The following is a 22,169-nucleotide window of genomic DNA, read 5'->3' on the forward strand; positions in this document are numbered from 1 at the left end:
TTTGGCAGTACTTCCAGTCAAAAGAAGGCGATTCAAGTCGAGCTACATGTTCAATTTGCAGTGCCGATTTGTCTCGTGGTGGCAAGGACCCTAAACAATACACAACATCGCCGCTGTTAAAACATTTGCGTATGAAACATCCGAAAGAATACGAGTTGTTCATGAAGGAATCTACAGACAGCGGCCAAAGTGCAGCAACTTCAGGTAAATAAAATGAAAAATACACTGCCAAATCACCATCATGATGTTGTTATTTCGGCATACTTTTTATCCGTTTATTGCAATTAAAAAAAAAAAAAAAAACCCCGACACAATCTGTATTTCAAGTCGCGCTGGAAGTAGCAGACATCAGACGCGACGTTTACTTCCCGGAGAGGGGGCAGTAAAACATTACCGTGCTTTTGGCTCCGCCAGGTGATGTTGTTAATCCAGACATGACGCCGTTTAATTTTCAGATGTATCTGTGACTTCCACACCAAGTACTAAGCAGCGACAATGGTTACTTTGGCCATATGAAGACGGAAAGAAACGTTGTTGGAGCCTAGAGCTCTACACCGGCGGGTACGTGAGGGCTGTTAACACAATTAAACACAAACCACACATTTTTTTGATTTCACCTTGGTGTGAACCCGCCTTCAGAGTGTGTCGGAAATGTCACGTCCCTTACCATAGCGGGCCTTCAGACGCCCCCCCTGGACCGTGCACATGCAGCTGAAAACAACGGTGCTGCAACAACAACGTCGTCTATTTCCTTACCAGTTTGAGCCAGAATCTGAAACAGAACCCGAACCATCGTCCACACGACTGTGAATGGATGATTAAGTATTGTGTTCTAGGTCTTAAATCATTTCAAACGGGTCTTTATTGTCCTAGTTCCATGCAACACTGCCTCTAGTGCTCATTTTTATTTATTCCGTGGTGTTGTAGTTCTTTCTTTCGATGACTACAAATGACACCAACATACAACTTATATTGCAGCCAATCAGCTTTCGTGTTATTGGCGCGAGTCTCTTTCGGATTGTACCACAGACATGAAACCGATTATATTCTTCATGCTGTGGGGAAGTACAAGTTTAGCGATACTTGGCTTAAAAGACTGAATTTAAGGCTTAATCTATGTTGTGATAGCGGTCTTAAATTTCATTCATAATCGTCTTAAAAAAAGTCTTAAATTCGACTTGGTAAAACCTGCAGAAACTCTGATTTACAAGTCAGATTTTTTCATTGTGGGGTTAGCGTTAGCCTGGTTAGCCGTTGTTAGCACTACCAGCTCATAACATTACGCTGTTTTGTGCATACAAACAGTGTAGCAACATGTCCACAGATAGAAGTTGGACAGAACTGTGTGTACATCCTTTTTGTGTGTACAGACTTAAATATATTGGTTGCTTATTATCTGTTGTTGGACCTGTTTTATCTAACATCTGTAATGCTAGAAATAGCTATTTATTGTAATATGTTTGTGTTATATGTAATCGCCATACTTTTGTGTAGGTTTTCAACTTACCATGTTAGCTAAACCATAGTCTGGCTAGTCCACACAGCGTTCCTGGATGGGAGTAAAACGTGTTTATTGGCATTTCTTTAAACCAATCACAATCAGTCATGGGTGGCACTAAGTGCTGCACGGAGCTTCGGTGCGCCTCTGCAAATTGTTTTGGTGGAACATGCGTACGTTCAAAAGTAGTTTTAGTCGTGCAACAGAAAACTCCGATTGGACAGATAATCTAGCTAGCTGTCTGGATTTACCCTGCAGAGATCTGAGGAGCAGTTAACCATAGTCCTCACAAATCCACCAGAGGTTAGAACGCCAACACAAGGAAAGGAAACGGAAATCCGGTCGAAAAAAGGACATACGGCGGGAACAGGGCAGTCCCGGAAGTGGAAGGTCGTGGATATAGACTAGCTAAACCATTACTGTACAATAACGTTAGTTAAAAAGTTTTCCGAAGATAGTTTCAGCTGATTAGCAACAATATATCATCACAATAGCGTTGCACGCTAGCAGAGGCCTTTCAATCTCTAATATTACATTTGCTATGTGCTAGGCCATAACTAGCATGTTAGCCAGCTAACACTATTGTGATGATATATTGTTGCTAATCATTGCAACATCCTAGTGTTTAATGTTTGTTATGAATCCACCTTCACTATTATTGTCGCTAACAAATAAATCACCATTTATCTAACATTACAGAATATTAGATAAAACAGGTCCAACAGCTGATAAGTAACCTAATGTAACTACAAAAGCACAAGCTAACATTAGGAATGTATCCGAGGCCTAATGCTACAGCTGAACACTGAATCAAAGCAGCTTAGCCACAACTATTAACACTTGACAGTAACATCACAGCAGCTACGTTCTTTGTTTTAAACACAACAAATACACAACAAACAAACCATACTTACAGGTTGTGATTCGGAGGAAGCTCCAAGTTGGCCAAACAAAGTGGGAACTGATGCGTCTTTCAGTATTAAACGCTTGAAAAACCAGTGCTTGACAAAAGAATGCCGTCATGCTTCTCTGTATTGTATGTGTTGGCAAACTACACTTTCCATACCTAAGCACACTATGCCTCCATTAAGACATGTTTGTTCCATGCCAGCCGGCCTCCTGCAACCGCGACTCTGATCAACCAGAGCTGTCTGGTGGACTGCCTGTCCCTCTCGAGGTGTAACTGTTAGTTTTTATAGCTTGAGCAATATATATATATATATGAGATTGAACATACATCAGTGATGCCATAATACATCCATTTCTAATGGATGTAGCCTTCAGCCTTTAAATAATTAGTTGTTGGCTGCCAGTGGAACGTCAGCGTTACACCAATAGATAGCATGAAGTCACAGTTTTCCTCATTGTGCTTTTCAGTGCTTCCTGCAGACGTCCAGTGGGTGTTGGTGGTTAAAGAAGAGGTTTCCCCTGAGCAGCAGGAGTGGAGCTCCAGTCTGGCCCAAGAGGAGCCAGAGCCCCCCCCACACATTAAAGAGGAACAGGAGGAACTGTGCAGCAGTCAGGAGGGAGAGCAGCTTCAAGGGCTGGAGGAGGCTGATATCAAGTTCCTGTTCACTTCTGTACCTGTGAAGAGTGAAGAAGATGATGGAGAGGAAGCTCAGTCCTCACAGCTTCATCAAATAAAAACTGAACACATGAAAACAGAAGCTGATGGAGAGGACTGTAGAGGAGCAGAACCAGACAGGAACTTACATCCAGAACATATTTTACAACCGGCTGCTCATGACCAGGCTTTGCACTCTGAACCTGAGGCTGATAACAGTAGAGATTGGGACGAGACCAGGGAACATCAGCCAGGTTTAAGCCCTCTGCAAAATGGTGACATTGCTGTCAGCGATTCCAGGTGCAGTGCTGCTACGAAAAAATTTAGCTGCTCTGAGTGTGGGAAAAGATTTAGCAAAAAGAGACATCTGGAGGATCACATTAGAATCCACACAGGAGAGAAACCATTCAGTTGTTCAGTCTGTAAGAGTTCTTTTAAACAGAGTGGAGGTTTACATGCACACATGAGAGTCCACACAGGAGAAAAAACATTCAGTTGCTCAGTCTGTAAGAAATGTTTTACACGGAGGGAGAGTTTGAAGACACACATGATAATCCACACAAGAGAAAAAACATTCAGTTGCTCAGTCTGTAAGAAATGTTTTAAACGGAGGGAAAGTTTGAAGGCACACATGAGAATCCACACAGGAGAAAAACCTTTGTTTTGTTGTTCACTTTGTGATAAAGGATATATGTGCAGGTCAAGTCTTAAGTCACACATGATAACTCACACAGGAGAAACGCCATTCAGTTGCTCAGTCTGTAAGAAATGTTTTGCGTGGAGTGGACTTTTAGAGAGACACATGAGGATCCACACAGAAGATCCCCCTTTCAACTGCTCAGAGTGTGGTAAAGGCTTTTTCTGCAAGTCAAATATGAAGAAACACATGAAGACTCATACAGGAGAAAAACCTTTTAGCTGTTCAGTCTGTAAGAAATGTTTTACACAGAATGGAAGTCTGAAGACACACATGAAAATCCACACAAGAGAGAGAGAAAAACCTTTCGCTTGTTCCGTCTGTGAAAAGTTTTATTCAAACAAGAGATATTTACGCACGCACATGAGAATTCACACAGGAGAGAAACCTTACAGCTGCTCGGAGTGTGACGAAACATTCTCTTACAGGGAAGCCCTAGTTCGTCACATGAGAACCCACACAGAAGAAACCCCTGCAGCTGAAGGAGAGGACTGTGGGGGACCAGAACCAGCCAGGTACTCAGATCCAGCTGGACTTAAACGACCAGATACTGAGGACGAGACTGGAGACTCGTCCAGGGTTGCCACGGTCATGGAAAACCTAGCCTGGATGCCAGCCGAACTTAGCCCCGCCCACAACATTTGAAGTTCGGTCTGAACTATGCTCCAACCAGAGCTGTTCGGACCAATCAAATTGTCAGGGCAGGCTTTATACGATGATGGATCCTCCATCCTCCGCTGGAGAACTGAGATGTGTAGATTCCGCCATCGCATCTGTTATAGAAGATACCGACAGCGCCTTCATTTTAATTAAAAGAGGAACAGAGAACATATTGCCACAGCCGTCGGCACGACACGGAAACTGCCGCCTTTGCTCTGTCGAAGCCTGCCTTTGACTCACCGCTTCTGTGACGTCTGTCTCCGCTGCTCTGATTGGTTGTAGGTCTATCCAATTGAGTGCAGAGGCATTTTCTTTCCTGGTTCAGTTGAAACACGCCTCATAATCACAGCCCAGTGGAGCAGTATCAGACTCACATCACGGATGGTGATGGCGCAGTGGATATGACACGTGCCTATTGTGTGGGAGATCCGGGTTCAATTCCCACTGTGATATATCAACCAATGTGATATGTGTCCCTGACACATCACTCAACCCATAGTTGCTCCAGAGGCGTGTGACCTCTGACATAAATAAGTAAGTCCGCTAAATGACACGTAATGTAATTCTGAGTATGACGACGTCAGGCTAGTGTTCTGTCTCTTAACACAAACCAATCCATATTACTCAAGTCAAGCATAAAGCCTGGCTTACTCATAAAGGTAGCCATGCACACAAACTTGGCTACAGTAGTTGACGCTAGCGCCTGTCTGTAACATAATTAGCACAACTGACTCAGCTAGAGTCTACCAGCTAAAGCCCTATTTTCATTTAGAAATCACCCCCACAGAAGCACACATCTGAGTTTCGTGTGGCGCATTCACACGGAATAAGCGGAGCCTGCTTTTACTTTCAATTTAGCCTACTGACTGACAACTGAGAGTTGGGTGCGCGGAGGATGGCCAGGGCGAGGCCGCTGCACCGCACTTTTGTCGGGGTCCTGTATCTTTTTAGGTCAGGCCCGGGAGAGGTTAATACCTTAACCCCGCTGCGGCGGCCACACCGCATCACCGCCAGCCCTCAGCTCTGGATGCGACACCCCATGTATTGTTGTGATTGGTTGCAGTGAGATTTTCAAATGCGTGGTTGGTGCCGCCCTTACAGTTAGGCCATTTTCATTACTCAATGCCAGACCCTTAATCTTTTGGATTTGGGTCTGGATTTCCAGGCTAGGTCCAGCCTAGGTTGGCCATGAAAGGCTGCGTCCGCAGCCCCTTGCGATCCCATATTCTTCTTCGCGTTAGGGAAAAAAGGCGCACGGGTAACAAAAACCTCGAAAAAATGATATAGCCTACGACCTGCCGAATCACAGACATGTCGATTCGCACGGGACTAATATTATCACAGGACGAAATATGGTAGGTAATTTGCAGGGGAATTTCTACTTGACAAATTACAGGCATGGTCGATTTGCACGGGATTAAGATCACAGACAACCCCTGTAGTTATTACAGATGACTAGAGGTCGCCAGGTAATACTAATCCCGTGTGAATAGGGCTTGAGCCGAAACAACTGAAGAACAAAGGAACTTAGCGCCAAGCTAACTACAGGGACTGAAGCTTCCTGCAGCCTGCACGATTGAAATAGAAATACTGCTCGGGAGCAGGTTATGTTGGATATTAGAGATCAACCGGTGTAAAAGCATCGCCTACTGACAAATCAATCTCTCGGTTAGAGAGAGAGAGAGAGGGGGGGGGGGTGCGCTCAGACAAGTTAAAACATTTTGAGACCGATAACCGGGAATTATGTCTATTTGTCGTTTTCTTGAGCCATGTGTTGCCAATGCAGACATCGGTTTGAATTATGTTTTTATGCCAGGGTTGCAACTGAAATAAAAGGCTAAAGCAACGACAGTTTATGGAAAGCACAAGTGTAATCATGGTCAGATCTTGGTCCTGACTGATGGGGAAGTGATATTGATAAGCGTCGGCTATTTATTTCGCCAGCTTTCCTTCCTGTTTTAGGAAGCAGCGACTGTATTGCGTTTTGCCTGTAAAACCGTGCCTGTGTTCTTCATATTTATGTAGAGTTATAGTTTGCTCTTCTTATGCAAACTATGCGGCTCTGGTAGATGTTTGCGATTGGTCGTGCTGTGAAAACACCGCCTCTTTTATGTGAACGCGCCCGTCGCTGGATTGGGAAACCCTGGGTTGATTGAACTAGTTGTTAACCACCGTCGTGACACAGCTTATTCCTCCTGCCGGACACCCTTTGATTTGACTCGGACATAGAGCGTCCTGTGAGGAGACTCAAGTTTCCCTCCAAATGTCCTCAGTCCAACCCATGTGGCCTTGAAACAAGAAGCGGCCATCTTTGATTGGGCCGCCATTGGTGCTCAGCTCTCCATGCGGTCACAGCTCCGCCATCTGTCGCCGTCTGTACAACGCACACATACACACCCTCTCATACACACACATTAGTTTGCCCCTTTTAGCTTAGCTCTTTAAGTTTAGTTAGATATTGTGTTTTACTTTTCATAAAAGTAATTCATTTTGTGAATAAAAGGTTTTGAACATACCAGCTGTCTATGTAACTTTGTACAAAAGTGAATCTTGCCATCCTCTTCTGCTACGAGACCTCCGAAATCCTTCAACTTTTGCTAGTTATTGATCTGTTAATCTTGGTTATAATTATTTAAATATGACTCATAATTCTTGATAGTTTAGTATATTTGATGAGACTTAAGTCATTTCATTGTCTTTCTTGTTGTTCAAGTGGCGGCCCACAAGAGATGACATAATTTACATTAAAATCACATTGTTTAATTACGGTAATCATTCATTATTTTGCTTATTATATTGCTTTGGATAGCCATTTTAATACTTTGACCCTAACATAGTTGGTACATCCAGCGTAAGGTACCAACATAATTGTTCCCCGAGGCCTCGTTTCCATCAACATTAACAACCAGATACTGAGGGCCAGCGGTGGAATGTAACTAAGTACATTTACTCCAGTACTGTACATCAGTCCAAATGTTGAGGTACTTGTACTTAACTTGAGTCTTTTCATGCCACTTTCTACTTCTACTCCGCTACATTTCAGAGAGAAATATTGTACTTTTCTCTCCACTACATTCATCTGTTACAGCTTTAGTTACTTTACTAAATACTTCTTCCACTATTGGTGAGGACAAGAGTGGTGACTCGTTTCACCTTAATTACTTCAGTTTTTTGTATACAGATGTTATTTTAATGACTTAAATAAAATGTACTTAAAGATTTTTACATTGGTTTCCTCAAGAAAAATGGTAGCTAGTTTTGAGCCACATTTACTCCATTATTACTCCAGTTTTTTTCCACTTTGTGTTTTGAAATAAAGGCCCAAATGATGACCATATTTTGTTGAGTCTGTTTTTACCATAAATTACAGTGTAAGGGCTGTTTGTTGCTTAAAATTACTCTCGTGACTGCATGTTTAACTATAACTGACTTTTTTTCTGCTGATGAAGAAGAAAACAGTAAATTCCACATGAACTGGATTAAATAACATTCAAGAACTCAAAGAACTTGTTAATGTGCAATGTAACTAAAACAGGCAAAGGCCATCAAAGTCCTTAAAACGAAACGTCTTCACAAATGATACAAGTGATACTCTGAATAGCCTACTAATTGCTTGATGAAAACTATAGAAAGCTGAATTGGAATGATTAAATATGTTTATGGGCTTTTATTTTGAAGGTTATCCACCAAGTTGCAACAGAACCGGATGTTAGTATTTGAGCAATATGACGCCTAACGTGAGTAGAAACAGCAGCGTGGCTTTGTTGTGTTGAATGTTTGTGAGCTCTAGCAGCACTGATCCAGCAGAGCCTCTATATGTCCGGATAAACCTGTCTGAACGGACTTTGCGATGCTCATCTTTTTCTGAATGTTTACCTCTCACTCGTCTCCCGGTAGCTGTTGACGTGATCTTAGCAGGCTAACAACACAGCGCTGTTTGAAGGAGAGCAAACTGTGTTTTTCACGGAGTTTTGTGTGTAGAAAAAGGTTTCTGTCATAGTGTGAAAATGTCTAAAGTCCGAATGCTGAGAGCTTTTGTCAACCAGCGACTAACTGCGGCTGCTGAAGAGATATTTGGGCTGTTTGAAACAACGATAGCAGAGTACGAGGAGGAACTCTGTCGTTCAAAAGAGGAGAACGAGAGACAACGGGAGCGAACGGACGCCGTTTTCATCCCTCAGCTTCGGTTACACAGAGCAGGTTTGTTACCTTTCACTCCTTCCTCTCTCATTGTTCACTCTCTGTTTATACCGACATCAGGCCCGCCGCCACGACAACAGGAGAGCGGCTGTATTCGGATCATTACGGTAACTGAACGGCGCTGAATCGGTCATATGTTTCTGTTTGGCCAAACGTGTCCTGTTTGACTACAGCCCTGCTAGAGACTCGCGATTCATGAGTTCATTTAAAGAGTCGGTTGAAAGATCCGAGTGAGTCACGACTCAAACAGGTTTACTTTCAACAGCATTGCAAACACCGCGGCAGCTAAATGGTAAATTGACAGCAAAGCTTCAGTCAACTGTAGATTCACAACTTAAAGCTTGACTATCCCCAAACAGCTGTCTCTAGTTTTATCTGAAGAAAGCCACAGTGTCTGACTTTTGAAAACCCCTGGTATAGGGAGTAGAGGGTGACACTGGAATCAATTGTCGCTCCCATCCCGAGCCCACGAAAATACTCCCGTCATATCCTGATCACGTGACTGCCCCCCCCCTGCAAAATCCTGAGAGAAAGACTCCTGAATCCCGTCCCGCTCCCGTTTAATTCTCTATGTAGTCTAAAGTTATCAGACTCTGTTGCCCCCTGTAGCGTGTTTGGTTAAGTACGGTCAAATCACTGTTGAAAAAAGTTCAACTTTTCTGAAAATAAACGTCCTACATCAAGTGATTTTTTTTTGACAACCGACCAATGACAAGCAGAGTTGCCAGACCTGTCGTTTCCATAACAACAACAAAACAGGAAGTCGGAGCACAGCGAGTTATGACCGGGTGCTCCGTGTACAGGGAACTCGCTTTGTTTTATCTAACGTTAGCACCGCTCTCTCTCTCTGTTCTTTCTCTAGCTCGCACCACCACTTTGTTTTATCTTTTAACGTTAGCACCGCTCCACATAGCGCTCTCGGAACCTGTAACGTTACCTTTTGTCATAGCAACAAAAGATGCTCTCGGCTGCTTTTTGGATCAAAAACTCTGCCAGCCTTTTTTCACTACAAAAGCGCACATGTCAACTTTTTCTTGTCAAAAAAGACACCAACTGTGAACATAGCCAAAGTTAGCATGAAGTCACCTTTTACCTCAATGTGTGTTTCTGTGTTTCCTGCAGACGTCCATCAGGTGTCGGTGGTTAAAGACTCGGTTCCCACTGAGCAGCAGGAGTGGAGCTCCAGTCTGGACCAGGAGGAGCCAGAGCCCCCCCCACACATTAAAGAGGAACAGGAGCAACTGTGCAGCAGTCAGGAGGGAGAGCAGCTTCAAGGGCTGGAGGAGGCTGATGTCAAGTTCCTGTTCACTTCTGTTCCTGTGAAGAGTGAAGAAGATGATGGAGAGGAAGCTCAGTCCTCACAGCTTCATCAAAAACAAACTGAACACATGGAAACAGAAGCTGATGGAGAGGACTGTGGAGGAGCCGAACCAGGCAGGAACTTACATCCACATAGACATTCAGAACCAGATACTGAGGTAGAGCAACTTGACATCATGACTTTGCGTAAACATACACGCCACTTTCTAAAGCCAATTGGCGTTTTATCTGTACGCATTTTGAGCTATCCGCGTGTATGTTTACGCCTTTTAAATGTTTGAGCGAAACAACCCATCACATCCGCGTGTATGCCAACGCTACCTAGACCCTCTTTCACATGTCGGGAATGAACAAAGCGAAATTAAACCTAACTGAAGGACGAAATCTCCAGAGGTGATTCCTTCCTCAAATCGGCTAGCTGCCAACTTGAAGCTAGAACGAAGCAGTTTGTGGTAAGGTGAGGTACTGGATTTGCTATATGCAAAATGACTTTATTTTGGCATGCTTTGCATCGGCTAGAATGATTAGATTCAGAAACCAATGTCAATGCTATGACTTATGTGGTGGTCTATTCTAGGTTATTTATTTTTGCATTCTCTACTCCCCTACATTTGTGCAAACGACAGCCTTTTCAAGGCATTTGAGAAGGAAGGAGTGGTAGTGTGCAAGCTCCCAAATTGACGCTCGTCTGAGAAATGGAGCTTTGGATAATGTTCAGCTTCGGCAGCTTTAAGGATACCCATGTATATGCTAACACATACAATGACTGAGTAAGCCTAGTGACGAGTCCATAGCAACCAGTTCATGTGTTGAATTTGTATTGCTTCCAATGGGAGGGTCAAGTCTTTTTTGACTAAAGATCCCAAAACTCCTCCGGTAGCCCCTTATATAAATAACGAACAGTCCCTAATGTGACAAATGTGCACCAAAAAAAGGTGGAATTAAGTTGTTATTAATAAGATCTATAAAGTCAATAATTTAAAGTGCCCATATTATGAAAAAAAACACATTTTCTGGAATTTGGGGTGTTCTTTTGTGTCTCTGGTGCTTCCACACGCATACCAACTTTGAAAAAAATCCATCCATGCTGTTTTGAGTGAGATACGGTTTCTGAATGTGTCCTGCCTTCAGTCTCCGGGTGAGCTGGTCAAAATTGGCACGGCTTGTGACGTCACAAGCCGAAACGTGCTGGCTAACCGTAACCGTTAGCTCGTAGCGTTAGCATGCTAACGCTAGCATGCAACCTCGTTCTCAATAGCAAAGCACTGCTACAACACACACAAGTTCACCATAATCTCCAAAAGAACTACTTCCATGTGCGCCCTCATTTAGAAGAAGTCTCCCCGATAATCCTGCCTTGTATCTGACTGAAGGTGGAGAAACAGCCTTTCTTTTACTGTCTATGGAGCTAGCTAGCTGACATGATCTACATCTGAGCTACTGAGCATGTGAGAGTGCAATCAAAGATAGTACAGAAGAAGAAGAAAAGAGGTCTCACTCTGTAGCTAAAACAGAGACCAGCTGAAAAGAGGATCTGCAGCAGTGAGAGAGAGCTGTGCAGTACAACAAAAATATGGTGTTTTTTGAAAATTAAACCATGTAAACCTATTCTGGTACAACCTTAAAATACAATTATGAACCTGAATATGAGCATAATATGGGCGCTTTAACATGTAACACTTTTTAGTTGACGTTGGGTTGCATTCTATTGTGACATCAACTAAAAACGATGTTACAGGGAAGAGGTTTTGAAATGAGGCTGTGCTTAACTAATGATAACAAAATGATTTGAGAGATCATCAATGATCATGGTTACTGCACCACAGTTGCGATTACTAGTTCTAGGCCTATTGCTTATGCTCCTAGCCTATGCCTCACTATTTTGATAACATGTCATAACTAGATACCTGAACTGGCAACTCAAGTGCTGCAACTTGTGTTTGAGAGACCATAGTTCATGTTGATTACAATGCCCTAGTAGAGACCTATACAGGCAATCAAAGAGATGTACAATATGCCTTTGACGTCAGCATACTCAATATCTGCAGAAATATTGGGCAATCACTAAATGAATCAATGTTATTAATCTGTTCTTTTTCAGAAAATGGCTCAGAGAAACACGCCGGCCAAAAAAAGGGCACAGAAGCGCCTCAACTCCTTTAAGGTGAAGAGTGCCGAGTGGGCAAAGGGGATGAGGCGCAACAGGAATGTAAGCCATTTTTTAGACGACATTGAGGTCACAGTAAGTAACTGTTTTTTCTTGAGGATACATGCATGACACATATCCCTGCGTTCTGAGAAAATCAGCACCAACATCTTGAGAACAACATGATGAGACGATTTCTATTTTTTACCTTTTTCTTTTTGTCTTTTACTATTATTTTTTTGATGTGTGTGTTTACACACACTGGACGGAGCATTTGTGACAAAGAAATTTCCTTCGGGATTAATAAAGTATTTCTTATCTCCTAAATTTCCTGGAAGTCTTTAGTCAAGCTCAGCAGTATATCAAACTTATTTGATTTAATGTTTTCAATCAATATGAAAAATCCGCTTCAAATGAGCAACCGTACACTCCCTGGCTAAACATTTAGAACAAGTTGGGCCCCCTTTTGCCTCACGAACCACCTTAATCCTCTTAGCAATGTTGTTCCAACTTGATGACAGCATCGCACAGTTCCTGCAGATTTGCCAGTTGCATATCCATGGTGTGCATTTCCCATTCTACCCCATGTCAAAGGTCTATGACATGGCGTGTTTTCTGACGGGATGTTGCCATGAGCATATGGGTAAATGGTACAAATGGACCAAGAAAATACACCATTACGCCACTGAGTAGCCTGAATCATTAATTTAAGACATGATGGATCCACACTCTTATGATTTTTACACAAAACTCTGACCCTACAATCAGAATGTCACTAGAGAAATCGAGAGTCATCAGACAAGGCAACACTTGGTCAATCTTTTATTGACCAATTTTGCTGAGCCTATGCAAACTTGAACCTCAGTGTCCTTTTTTTGAAGCTTGCAGGAGTGACATCTAGTACGACCCTCTGTTGTAGTAAGTGATAGACCGATTTTATCGGCCGGCCGATATATGGGGCCAATATTTGCGTTTTTACGTGTACGGGCATAGTTTTTTCCCGGCATTATTTACAGACAGGCGTCCACAGGCAGGTCTGTGTTGCTGGAGACGCTGCAGTTCACGTGCAGACCATGCACTGCCCCTCCCCCACTAACAGAGTGAAGCCATGGCAGTCTTAAATTATAAATCAAGCACTTTATTTCAATGGCTACTTTTAATGTTGACAAAGGACATTTTGTGATGACCTGATTATATCTGTCTTATAATATGTCAGCAAGCAATGCATCATCAAGGCTGTGTTGTAGATGTTGACCCTTGCACAGTTAACCATATGCAGTGCACCCATCCATATGATGCACATTGCACACATCATTTGGGTGATATGAATGTAAGATGATTGCAGAAGGGACACTGATCTGTGTTTTTGTTTATTATTTTTAAAGAAATGGCAGAGCAGATTCCGAAAACAAATCCAGTGTGGCAGGGTTTACATTTTTATGATGTAAATTGAGGGAGCAAAAGCAGTATCGGCTCAAGAAAATCGGCAGCCCGTATCGGTCATCGGCTAAGGCTGATGAAAAAAAAAGAATCGGTATCGGCATCTGCACTAAAAAAATCCATATCGGTCGATCCCTAGTTGTAGTGGCCCATCTGCTTCAATGTTAGATGTGTTGTACACTCAGAGATGCTTTTTAAAGCACCTAGGCTATAACAAGTGGTTGTTTGAGTTACTGTTGGCTTGCTATCAGCTCAAACTAGACAGGCTATTCACCCCTGACCCCCAGCATCAGCAGGCCATTTTTCTTCTCTGAGAACTGTTCCTCGCCGGATATTATTATGGCTTCAAACCATTCTCTGTAAGCCCAAGAGATGGTTGTGAATGAAAATCCCAATAGATCAGGGAATTTAAGAAGTACTCAGACCAGCCTGTTTGACACCATCACATATTCAACATCACTTAAACCAACGTTGTTCCCCATTCTGATGCTCGGTTTTGAACTTCAGCAGGTTTTTGTAGCCATGTTTATTTGCCAAAATTCATTGAATCATTTTTGTCTTTTTTATTAAGTGCAAAAGTCTAACGTCAATTTCAACACACCGCATCTTCCTCATTGTCCAAGGGTAATGCCAAAGGTATATAGACAATAGAAAGACATATCCCCCTCCCTCTCCCACTGTTGCAACATCATTTGCACGGAATAAACAAGACAAAAGTATTCCATGATCTCTGGTCTTTCCTGGCTTTGGTCCGTCCCAGACCAAGTGTCAGTTCTGTGGTCCTGTTCCGTGAGCAACGATGGGCCTGAGCGCCATTGACATCCAGTGTGCTATATTGCTTGTTAACAGTTATTATTTATATTAGTAAATACTGTGGGATTGGACTACAGGCATACCCTCATGATTCACAAGTAGGGTTGTTGGTCTATTCCAAGGTCAAGTTCTAATTTATTTACATATTCTAATTATCTTAACTATTTCTGTCAAACTGTAAAACCAATATGCCATGATTGAGGTTGGTAAAAGGTATTTTTAGGGCTTTGACCAAGGTATATCCCTTCACAACCCAGTGTCTCTTATGCCATATTTCTTAAAGTGCCCATATTATGAAAAAAAACCCCACTTTCTTCTGGTATTTGAGGTGTTATTTAGTGTCTCTAGTGCTTCCACACGCATACAAACTTGGAGAAAAAACCCATCCATGCTGTTTTGAGTGAGATACGGGTTTCTGAATGTGTCCTGCCTTCAGTCTCCGGGTGAGCTGGTCAAAATCTGCACGGCCGTCTACATCATCGGCCGAAACATTTGACTATTCCCACCCACCACCCCCTCCTATCAGAGCATACATACAGTGTCTATGTCTCCACCCACCAGGTACAAGCACCGATTTTAGAAGACACCATGTTGAAGCACCACGGAAAGTGTTCTGTTGTTGGTTGTAAAGACGAGCACAAAACGCCCCATCGTGTCCCAGCCGCAGATGACAGAAGTGCGGCATGGGTTGAATTCATTTTGACAGTGCTTCTGACTGGCTAGTAGTCCTTACCTAGGTACTGTCAGGACACGCCCTCATACTCTGCTTCTGACTGGCTAGTAGTCCTTACCTAGCTACTGTCAGGGCACGCCCTCATACTCTGCTTCTGACTGGCTAGTAGTCCTTACCTAGCTACTGTCAGGACACGCCCTCATACTCTGCTTCTGACTGGCTAGTAGTCCTTACCTAGGTACTGTCAGGGACACGCCCTCATACTCTGCTTCTGACTGGCTAGTAGTCCTTACCTAGCTACTGCGCATGTGTGACTCCCAACAAAGATGGAACAGAAGTGAGAGGTCTCACTCTGTAGCTAAAACAGAGAGCTCAACACACAGGGTGAAAAGAGGAGCTGCAGCAATGTGCAGTACAACAAAAATATGGTGTTTTTTGAAAATTAAACCATGTAAACATATTCTGATACAACCTCTAAATACAATTATGAACCTGAAAATGAGCATAATATGGGCACTTTAATAAGTATTTTCAGACTACTCACATAGATATATCATCTATGACACGACAACGAATGATTCTTCACCTCTTTCAGATGGAGAAAATGAAGGCCCTTGGGCTCAGACCCCTTTTATTTTATGGGGTGTATAATGAAAAAATGTCAAGATACGACACGAAGGTCACCTGCCCTTATAGCACGTCAAATGAGACGGAAGTGATGCTGAAAAAAATGAACATGCTGTACAGTGTTCTTTTGCAAGGTATGGTTTGCTTGCCAACATTTATTTGACTTCACACTTTATCGGACTACCACATAGTACATGCACACTGAGGTCGAATAAGCAGTTTTCTAGCACTTGATCTTTGGTGCTGCTATAATGCAAGCTCATTTTGATCAAAGCATGGATATACATGCATAAACAAATGTAACATAATGCAGAATTGCTTACATTTGGGTCTTACTACCCATGCCAAATTCATAATTATTTTTGTTCTTAGACTAATCGGTTTCTTCTTCTGAGGAGATTGATACATTGACATGTATACATTGTTGTTGAGATATAAATGTTTTTGCATAGTTGAGATTTACTTTATGCGTCCCTATGATAGCATGGACTCCAGAGGATGAGGGGAGTAGGCGGGGAGAGAAGAGAAAGGGGAAGAAAGGTAACATGCACTTTTTAAACATCCTTTTTGTAAAAGGTATTGCTTGGAAATGGTTAACTTCTAATATGTATACAACACAGGAAACCGGAGGCCTGTGTCAGGAGTGGAGAGGGCTGCTGCACCTCTGAGTGAAGAGGAGGGGGCTGCAACAGCAGCAGCATCTCTGAGTGGAAAGGAGGGGGCTGAAGCTCCTGACAGTGGAGCCGAGGAGGCTGTAGCGCCTGAGGGAGGAGACCGTGAGCCTCCGGTTTCAGTGGTAGGAGTCACTGATTATGAGTGGGGGTTTCCCTGTTCTTTTTATCTATGTTTTTGATTGCTGCAGTTAATGTCATTAGACACGCACCTGTTGCCATTTTCTGGTGCGTTTTCAATTTCCGTTTTTTCATAGAGTTTGACCTGCCTATACCAAATTTGGCCGATTGATCATTGCTTTGAACTACTTTACAGCACACACAAAGATTCAGTTTTCATTTTGTCTTTAATAAAACAATTTACAATTTACTGTGCAATATCATTATTTCACACTGCGTATCACACTGTATACAAACCATATTTATCTTTCTATTTTTATATATGTATATAGCGTCTCAGAACTGTGCACCTTACCCACCTTTTTCTTTTTGCACTACTTATTTTATTCCATGTTACATTTCTCTTACGTACATGTTGACACTGGAAAAGGAGTTGCTTCAATCTCGTTGTACATGTGTATAATGACAATAAAAGGCATTCTTTTCTACAATAGCAATAGAACCAGCTTTACACTATCCAATTTGGGTAGCATTGGGAAATGTCGCTGCTGATGCTGAACATGCTTGTTACTGTTTTTATGTTTTTCTTTTTATGTATCTGCCTAGGGACAACAGATGAAAATTAGCTATGGTGCTAACTCTAGCATATTTACATTGTGTACTTGTACTGATGTCCGTTAATATGCACTGTCCCTATCTAAATAAACAACGAAATAAAATAAATGTCTAAATGTCATATTGTCATGCTTTCTCATAGATCCAGAAATTTAAAAAACGGTTCAAAGCCAAAACAACCAGTGGAGAGGCTTCTGTGGTTGACAGAGGAGAGGAGTCTTCACGTCCAGTGGTAGGAATTGTCTATTATTAGTGACTGTGTTTGCTTAATTTCGTTTATTTATTTGTTTTGGCTGTCACATTTATTCAAATTGAGCAGACATCAATTGCTGTGCCTTTTCCTGGAGCAAATGGGCCTTACTCAAATGTAGGGTTGGGTATCGTTTGGGTTTTTTCCGATACCGGTGCTAAATCGATACTTTTAAAATAGTGGCTGTGCCTAAACGGTCCCTGAACCGGTGCCTGAACCGAAATATACAGTATATAATATATTTATAATTTATATAATATAAAATATAAAAAAGGAGCACAAAACGTTGGCGACATTAAAGAACGGCTTGTTTATTGCTAAGGCCATATGGTCAAAATCAAATGATTGATTAATAATGTAATAACTATAACTTATAACAATGACTTATTTCACCAGTAAATTGCTGGTAAACGACAAAAAGAAGCACCAGATGGGAAAAGGGTATTTTACAGTAACTTTGAATGCACCACAAGGCTGGCGAGTTTCAAGTGAACGCACCGTCCGTGTTGTTTTTCTGACAACGGCAGCTGCAGTCAGACTGCTACGTCCCGGGGTTGGAATCCTCTACAGGGAAATACACACATTACACCGCTTAACGTTAGCTGTCAGCATTTTAACCATTTGGTTTAATCCAGCTACTAGCTAACGGTAATGTAGCGTCCCGTGCAGCGATGCTTCTGGAAGAAAAAAATGAGGCACCAAAATTTTCATTCTCATTCGGTCTCATTACTACCGTTTACGTAGTAACGAGACCCGCATTTCGGTACCCAACCCTACTCAAATGTGGCTTACTCAAAGCTAGCCAACAGTACTGGATGTTGGTCCAATTCTTCAGCCACAACATTTTTGAAGTATTAACAAACAAGTAAACACTAGGTAGAATAGTGCATCCCGCCCTATTAGCTCTCATGCAATCCCACTTTCTTGGGATTTCTTGTCATTTTCTTGCAGATCCAGCAGCTTAAAATCCAGGTGAAGAAGAGGAGACAAATCTCCAGAGGTGGGTTTATTTTTCCTACATAATAGTACAGGCATAATTACTGGTTGACTTGAACCATAGGTACTTTTGTTATTACTGTGTTATGGTGTCTTTAGATGGGTGTCTTTTGGTTTCTAAACCTTCGTGTTTGTATCTTGAATACCGATAGTCTGTTAGAAACCATATTACAATACAGTGCGTTTGTAAATGTGGTTAAAGACAGACAGATCACAGTAGGGAAATTATATTCAGCTATGGCTGTGATTGTTTCTGGCACTGGCAACTTGAGCCAGCTGGATTTCCAGGTTGTTAGTGATAACAATGAAGTTCTGCAACCCAAGGGAAATAGTTTTATAGAAATGTGAAGCTGGAGACTCTATCCAGTCCCTCCAGGATTTTGCTGCCTTTTTTTGAGATTGTTGCGGCCCAAAATGCCTGATTTCGCGGGAGCTTGTGTAAAAAATTGCGTTTGTTGCAATGAAGTTGCGGGAGACAATGAAAGTTGCAAAAAAAGTTGCAATTTTTTTTCTATACTTATTTAAAAATAAAAAGGAAACTTGTTTCGGGAAGAATAAAATGACTCTGGGCTGAGTTTTCCTAGTAACCTTACCAAAAAGGCTCAGGATGCTGCAAATGTTGGTAAAATATGAAAATGGCTGGTGGAATTAAGACAAAAAATAATAATTTATTGAAAGATGTGTCAGTGGCTTGTGGATCTTTACATTGTTAGTTCATTTCCTAACCTGGACTGGGACACACATTCATACGGTTCGATAAAGTACTTATTGGACTTTAACTTATCGTTGCACTTACAATAAGGAGCGTAGCTGTCCTCAATTTAGGTCATCGTGTCGTCTCATCTCCGGTTTTTCCTGCATCCACCGTGGGTATTTGTGTGTGTGCGCGCGTCAGTCGCTGGGGGAACTAAACAGCAGCCCCGCCCGCTGCAGAGAGCCGACAGGAAACGGCAGCAGCTTCAGCGACTTCAGAGTGAAAAAAAACGTAACGGCGTACATTGATGTTAAAATGTATACATGTTGGCAGGACGGTCTGAAATGTTTTGTCTTTCGCTGTACATTTTGTTGGAGATGTCTGAGTCGCACACACGTCTCGTCTTCATATCCGAAACAAGGAAATTAATTTGTTGACGTACGTGTGACGTCAACCCCGTTCTCACTCCCGCTTGGTCAGTGGCTCTCAGAGTCACATACTGATACAAAGTCTGGCACGTGGGACTGCTGGGATTGGTTGAAGTCGCGGGAAACTCCGGTTATTGGTCAAATTTGTAGAAAAGTTGCGGTGATTGGTCAAAATTACGAGTCACACCAAATTCACGGTGATTGGTTGAATTCGTGTGAATTGCCGCGATCGCAACATCGCGAAATCCTGGATGGACTGTCTATCCCAAGCCTTGTGAATGCAAACTGGACAGAAATGGTTGTTGGAACGCCAGACGGCCAGATTGTCCAACCCCTTCCTGTACGCTTACTTCGAGGTGGTGGTGGTAATCAAGCCCGTGTAGTTTATGTCATCGTCAAACTTGCTCTATGAACGAAAGGATAGTCACCACCAACGTAAAGGGAGTGCTGGAGAAGGCAGCGATAAAACCCCATTGGGATACCATTTTTGATGACATGAGGGTCTTTTTTCCAGAGTGCGGCATACATCCCTATGCCAATGCTTTCGAGGCATGGAAATTGGGGCAAACCAAACAAAAAAAGGTGTGTATGAAAGAAAGTTTGACAGACTTCTTTGCCTTGCCTCACACTAATGTAACGGCATTGAACTAACCCCTGACATTTAAATATTACAGGGAGTGGATTACGTCTATGTTTTTTGGAAGTCCTGTGAGGGATGGTGAGTCCATTTATTCCAGTGTTGATTACAGTGTAGTTGTGAGCCCAGTTCAATAGCCTGTTTTAGTCAAACTGTTGAAGTGTATTGCTTATTTGTGTCAGATATATAGGATTAATCAATGTAATTGTGTTTCTTGTTCTTCCAGTGGAGAGACCTGGAGGCCCTCCTGGGAGCCTGCTATAAACATAGAATTTGGCACTTAGTTCAACACACACACACAGTTAACATTTTTTATAAAAGTTCTGTTAAAGTTTTTGTAAACAAGTACAATTTTTGGGAAAGACCTGAAAATATGAATCTCCTTTTGTATGACCCTTGCCATTACTTTGACGACAGTCATGTCAATTGCCCCGCAAACAAAGACATTCCATGATTCTAGGTTAAATGTATCGCTGTTATGCAATGTAGTCTGTTCATTGGTACGATCAGTCAACCCCAGCTTGAATGGTGAGTTGGTTTGAACGTTATCATGGGATTGAATGGCATTGTCAGATACCATATGTATAAATCCGTACTAGGAGCAACATACCCACAAGTAGTGCAATGATAAGATAACCTCTATATTTTACTTGCAGCTGCTTTGTTACCCATGTACTCAGAATACCTTAAAGTGGCCTTTGTATCCATCTTATATGTTCTTATGAATTAATTTTACCTAAGCATTTATTATGTTAATATAATATTTTAGTTAGTTAATATTCTTTCATTTCAGAAAAAGTCCTACGTTGGTCTGATGTGTTGCGCTTCTGCCCTTGTTTCTACCTCCACGTTACGGCCTGCTACTGTTAAGGCTCAGAGTGTAGTTGGACTCAAATGCAGAGATGGCAAAGGTAATGGTGAGGTTGATGATTTAATAAAACAAAAACAATACAACAAAAGATGTCCAGAGATAGGCAGACGAACACTTACAAAGTAATCCAAACAGGTAAGTAAGGAGAAAACCAGACCACACGGAATTTGAGACGAATAAATCCACGGAAGAAAAGTCAGCACAGAACATGACTGAAAACCGACACACAGAAAAAAATAATGATCCCAGAAGAGAAAAAGACAGCACAGAGACTAAATACACAAGGTAACGAGCAAACAAGGGACAGGTGAAACACATAAGACAATCACAAGGGCGGGAAAACTAAAAGACAGGAAGCAAAACAAGACGACAGAAAACCAGACTACCAAAATAAAACAGGAAACAGAAACATACACAACCATAACAGCTACATCGTCTTGTCCTTGGTAAATACATCCTGCACTGTATCTGCATCAAGAAACATGTACATAGTTAAACAATCTGAGAACTGAGTTATAATTTACCCTCATAATGTTTGTTTTTTTTCTGTATTTTTGCAACCTTTCTCAGATTTGGTTTCCTGCTGCTTTGACTGGACAATTAGGTTTGGCATTGGATGCTTTACAGTGAAGTGAAGGCTCTATGGATCTCACATACAACGTGTGTGTGTGTTAAAGGACAATTCCGGTGCAAAATGAACCTAAGGGTTAATACCACGTGTACGGAGTCAACCGTTCTCTGGGATACGTTTTCATGCTACTCGAATGCATCCTTTAAGCTGTAATACAATTTGTTAATAGTACTTCATAGAACAGTACATAGGTAGGCTAAATTGTACATCATCGATGTATTAGCCCCCTGCCCCCACCACACACACACATAACAAAATTACTTAAAGTCTAAAAAGCCAACTGGGCTGGTTGTAGTTGTATTTTGTGTTATTTTATGCTGTACTGTATTTTCAGTCTCATCTTAAATCTGTACCCTTCTTATGTTTTACAGGTCTCATAAGAGGATACTGACTAAAGGCCTACATGGTTTTGATTTTTTTAGGCAGTGTGTTGCTTTGGAAAACGCGCCCGTTTTTTGTATACAGATGTTATTTTAATGACTTTGATAAGTAAGTAAGTAAAGTGTATTTGTATAGCACCTTTCACAGATAAAAATCACAAAGTGCTTCACAATAAAATATAATAAAATACAACAAATGAAAATACAAGCAAATGTAAATACAAATAGAAAATCAATT

General features: G+C 41.9%; 2 protein-coding genes across 3 annotated transcripts in view; both read left to right on the plus strand.

The window, feature by feature from the left end:
- Positions 1-22,169, plus strand: part of LOC144537056 (DEP domain-containing mTOR-interacting protein-like) — a 45,832-nt gene that overhangs the window by 80 nt on the left and 23,583 nt on the right. Inside the window, exons 1-2 of one of the 2 annotated variants that reach the window (XR_013503806.1) lie at positions 1-204; positions 2,876-7,736. The exon at positions 1-204 is cut by the window's left edge and continues 80 nt beyond it. Coding sequence is in view for 1 of the 2 variants with exons in the window: in XM_078280474.1 (XP_078136600.1) it covers positions 132-204 (73 nt within the window). In the remaining variant the exon portion in view is untranslated. Of the gene's footprint in view, positions 205-2,875; positions 7,737-22,169 lie in introns of those variants that run through there. The other variant, XM_078280474.1, reaches the window with a different exon arrangement.
- Positions 8,163-21,586, plus strand: LOC144537055 (uncharacterized). Its single transcript, XM_078280473.1, has 11 exons — positions 8,163-8,619; positions 9,742-10,097; positions 12,041-12,181; positions 15,607-15,772; positions 16,122-16,178; positions 16,259-16,434; positions 17,187-17,276; positions 18,246-18,294; positions 19,927-19,994; positions 20,087-20,130; positions 20,276-21,586. The coding sequence occupies exons 1-11, from the start codon at positions 8,427-8,429 to the stop codon at positions 20,331-20,333; spliced, it is 1,398 nt and encodes a 465-aa protein (XP_078136599.1). The 5' UTR covers positions 8,163-8,426; the 3' UTR covers positions 20,334-21,586.

Source organism: Sander vitreus, chromosome 22 (genome assembly GCF_031162955.1).
Source record: "Sander vitreus isolate 19-12246 chromosome 22, sanVit1, whole genome shotgun sequence".
NCBI lineage: Eukaryota > Metazoa > Chordata > Actinopteri > Perciformes > Percidae > Sander > Sander vitreus.

Coding starts and splice junctions, on each gene's coding strand:
- LOC144537055 (XM_078280473.1), top strand. CDS start 8,427: ATGTCTAAAGTCCGAATGCTGAGAGCTTTTGTCAACCAGCGACTAACT. Junction 10,098..12,040: donor ATTCAGAACCAGATACTGAG/GTAGAGCAACTT, acceptor GTTCTTTTTCAG/AAAATGGCTCAGAGAAACAC. Junction 19,995..20,086: donor GGCAAACCAAACAAAAAAAG/GTGTGTATGAAA, acceptor TAAATATTACAG/GGAGTGGATTACGTCTATGT.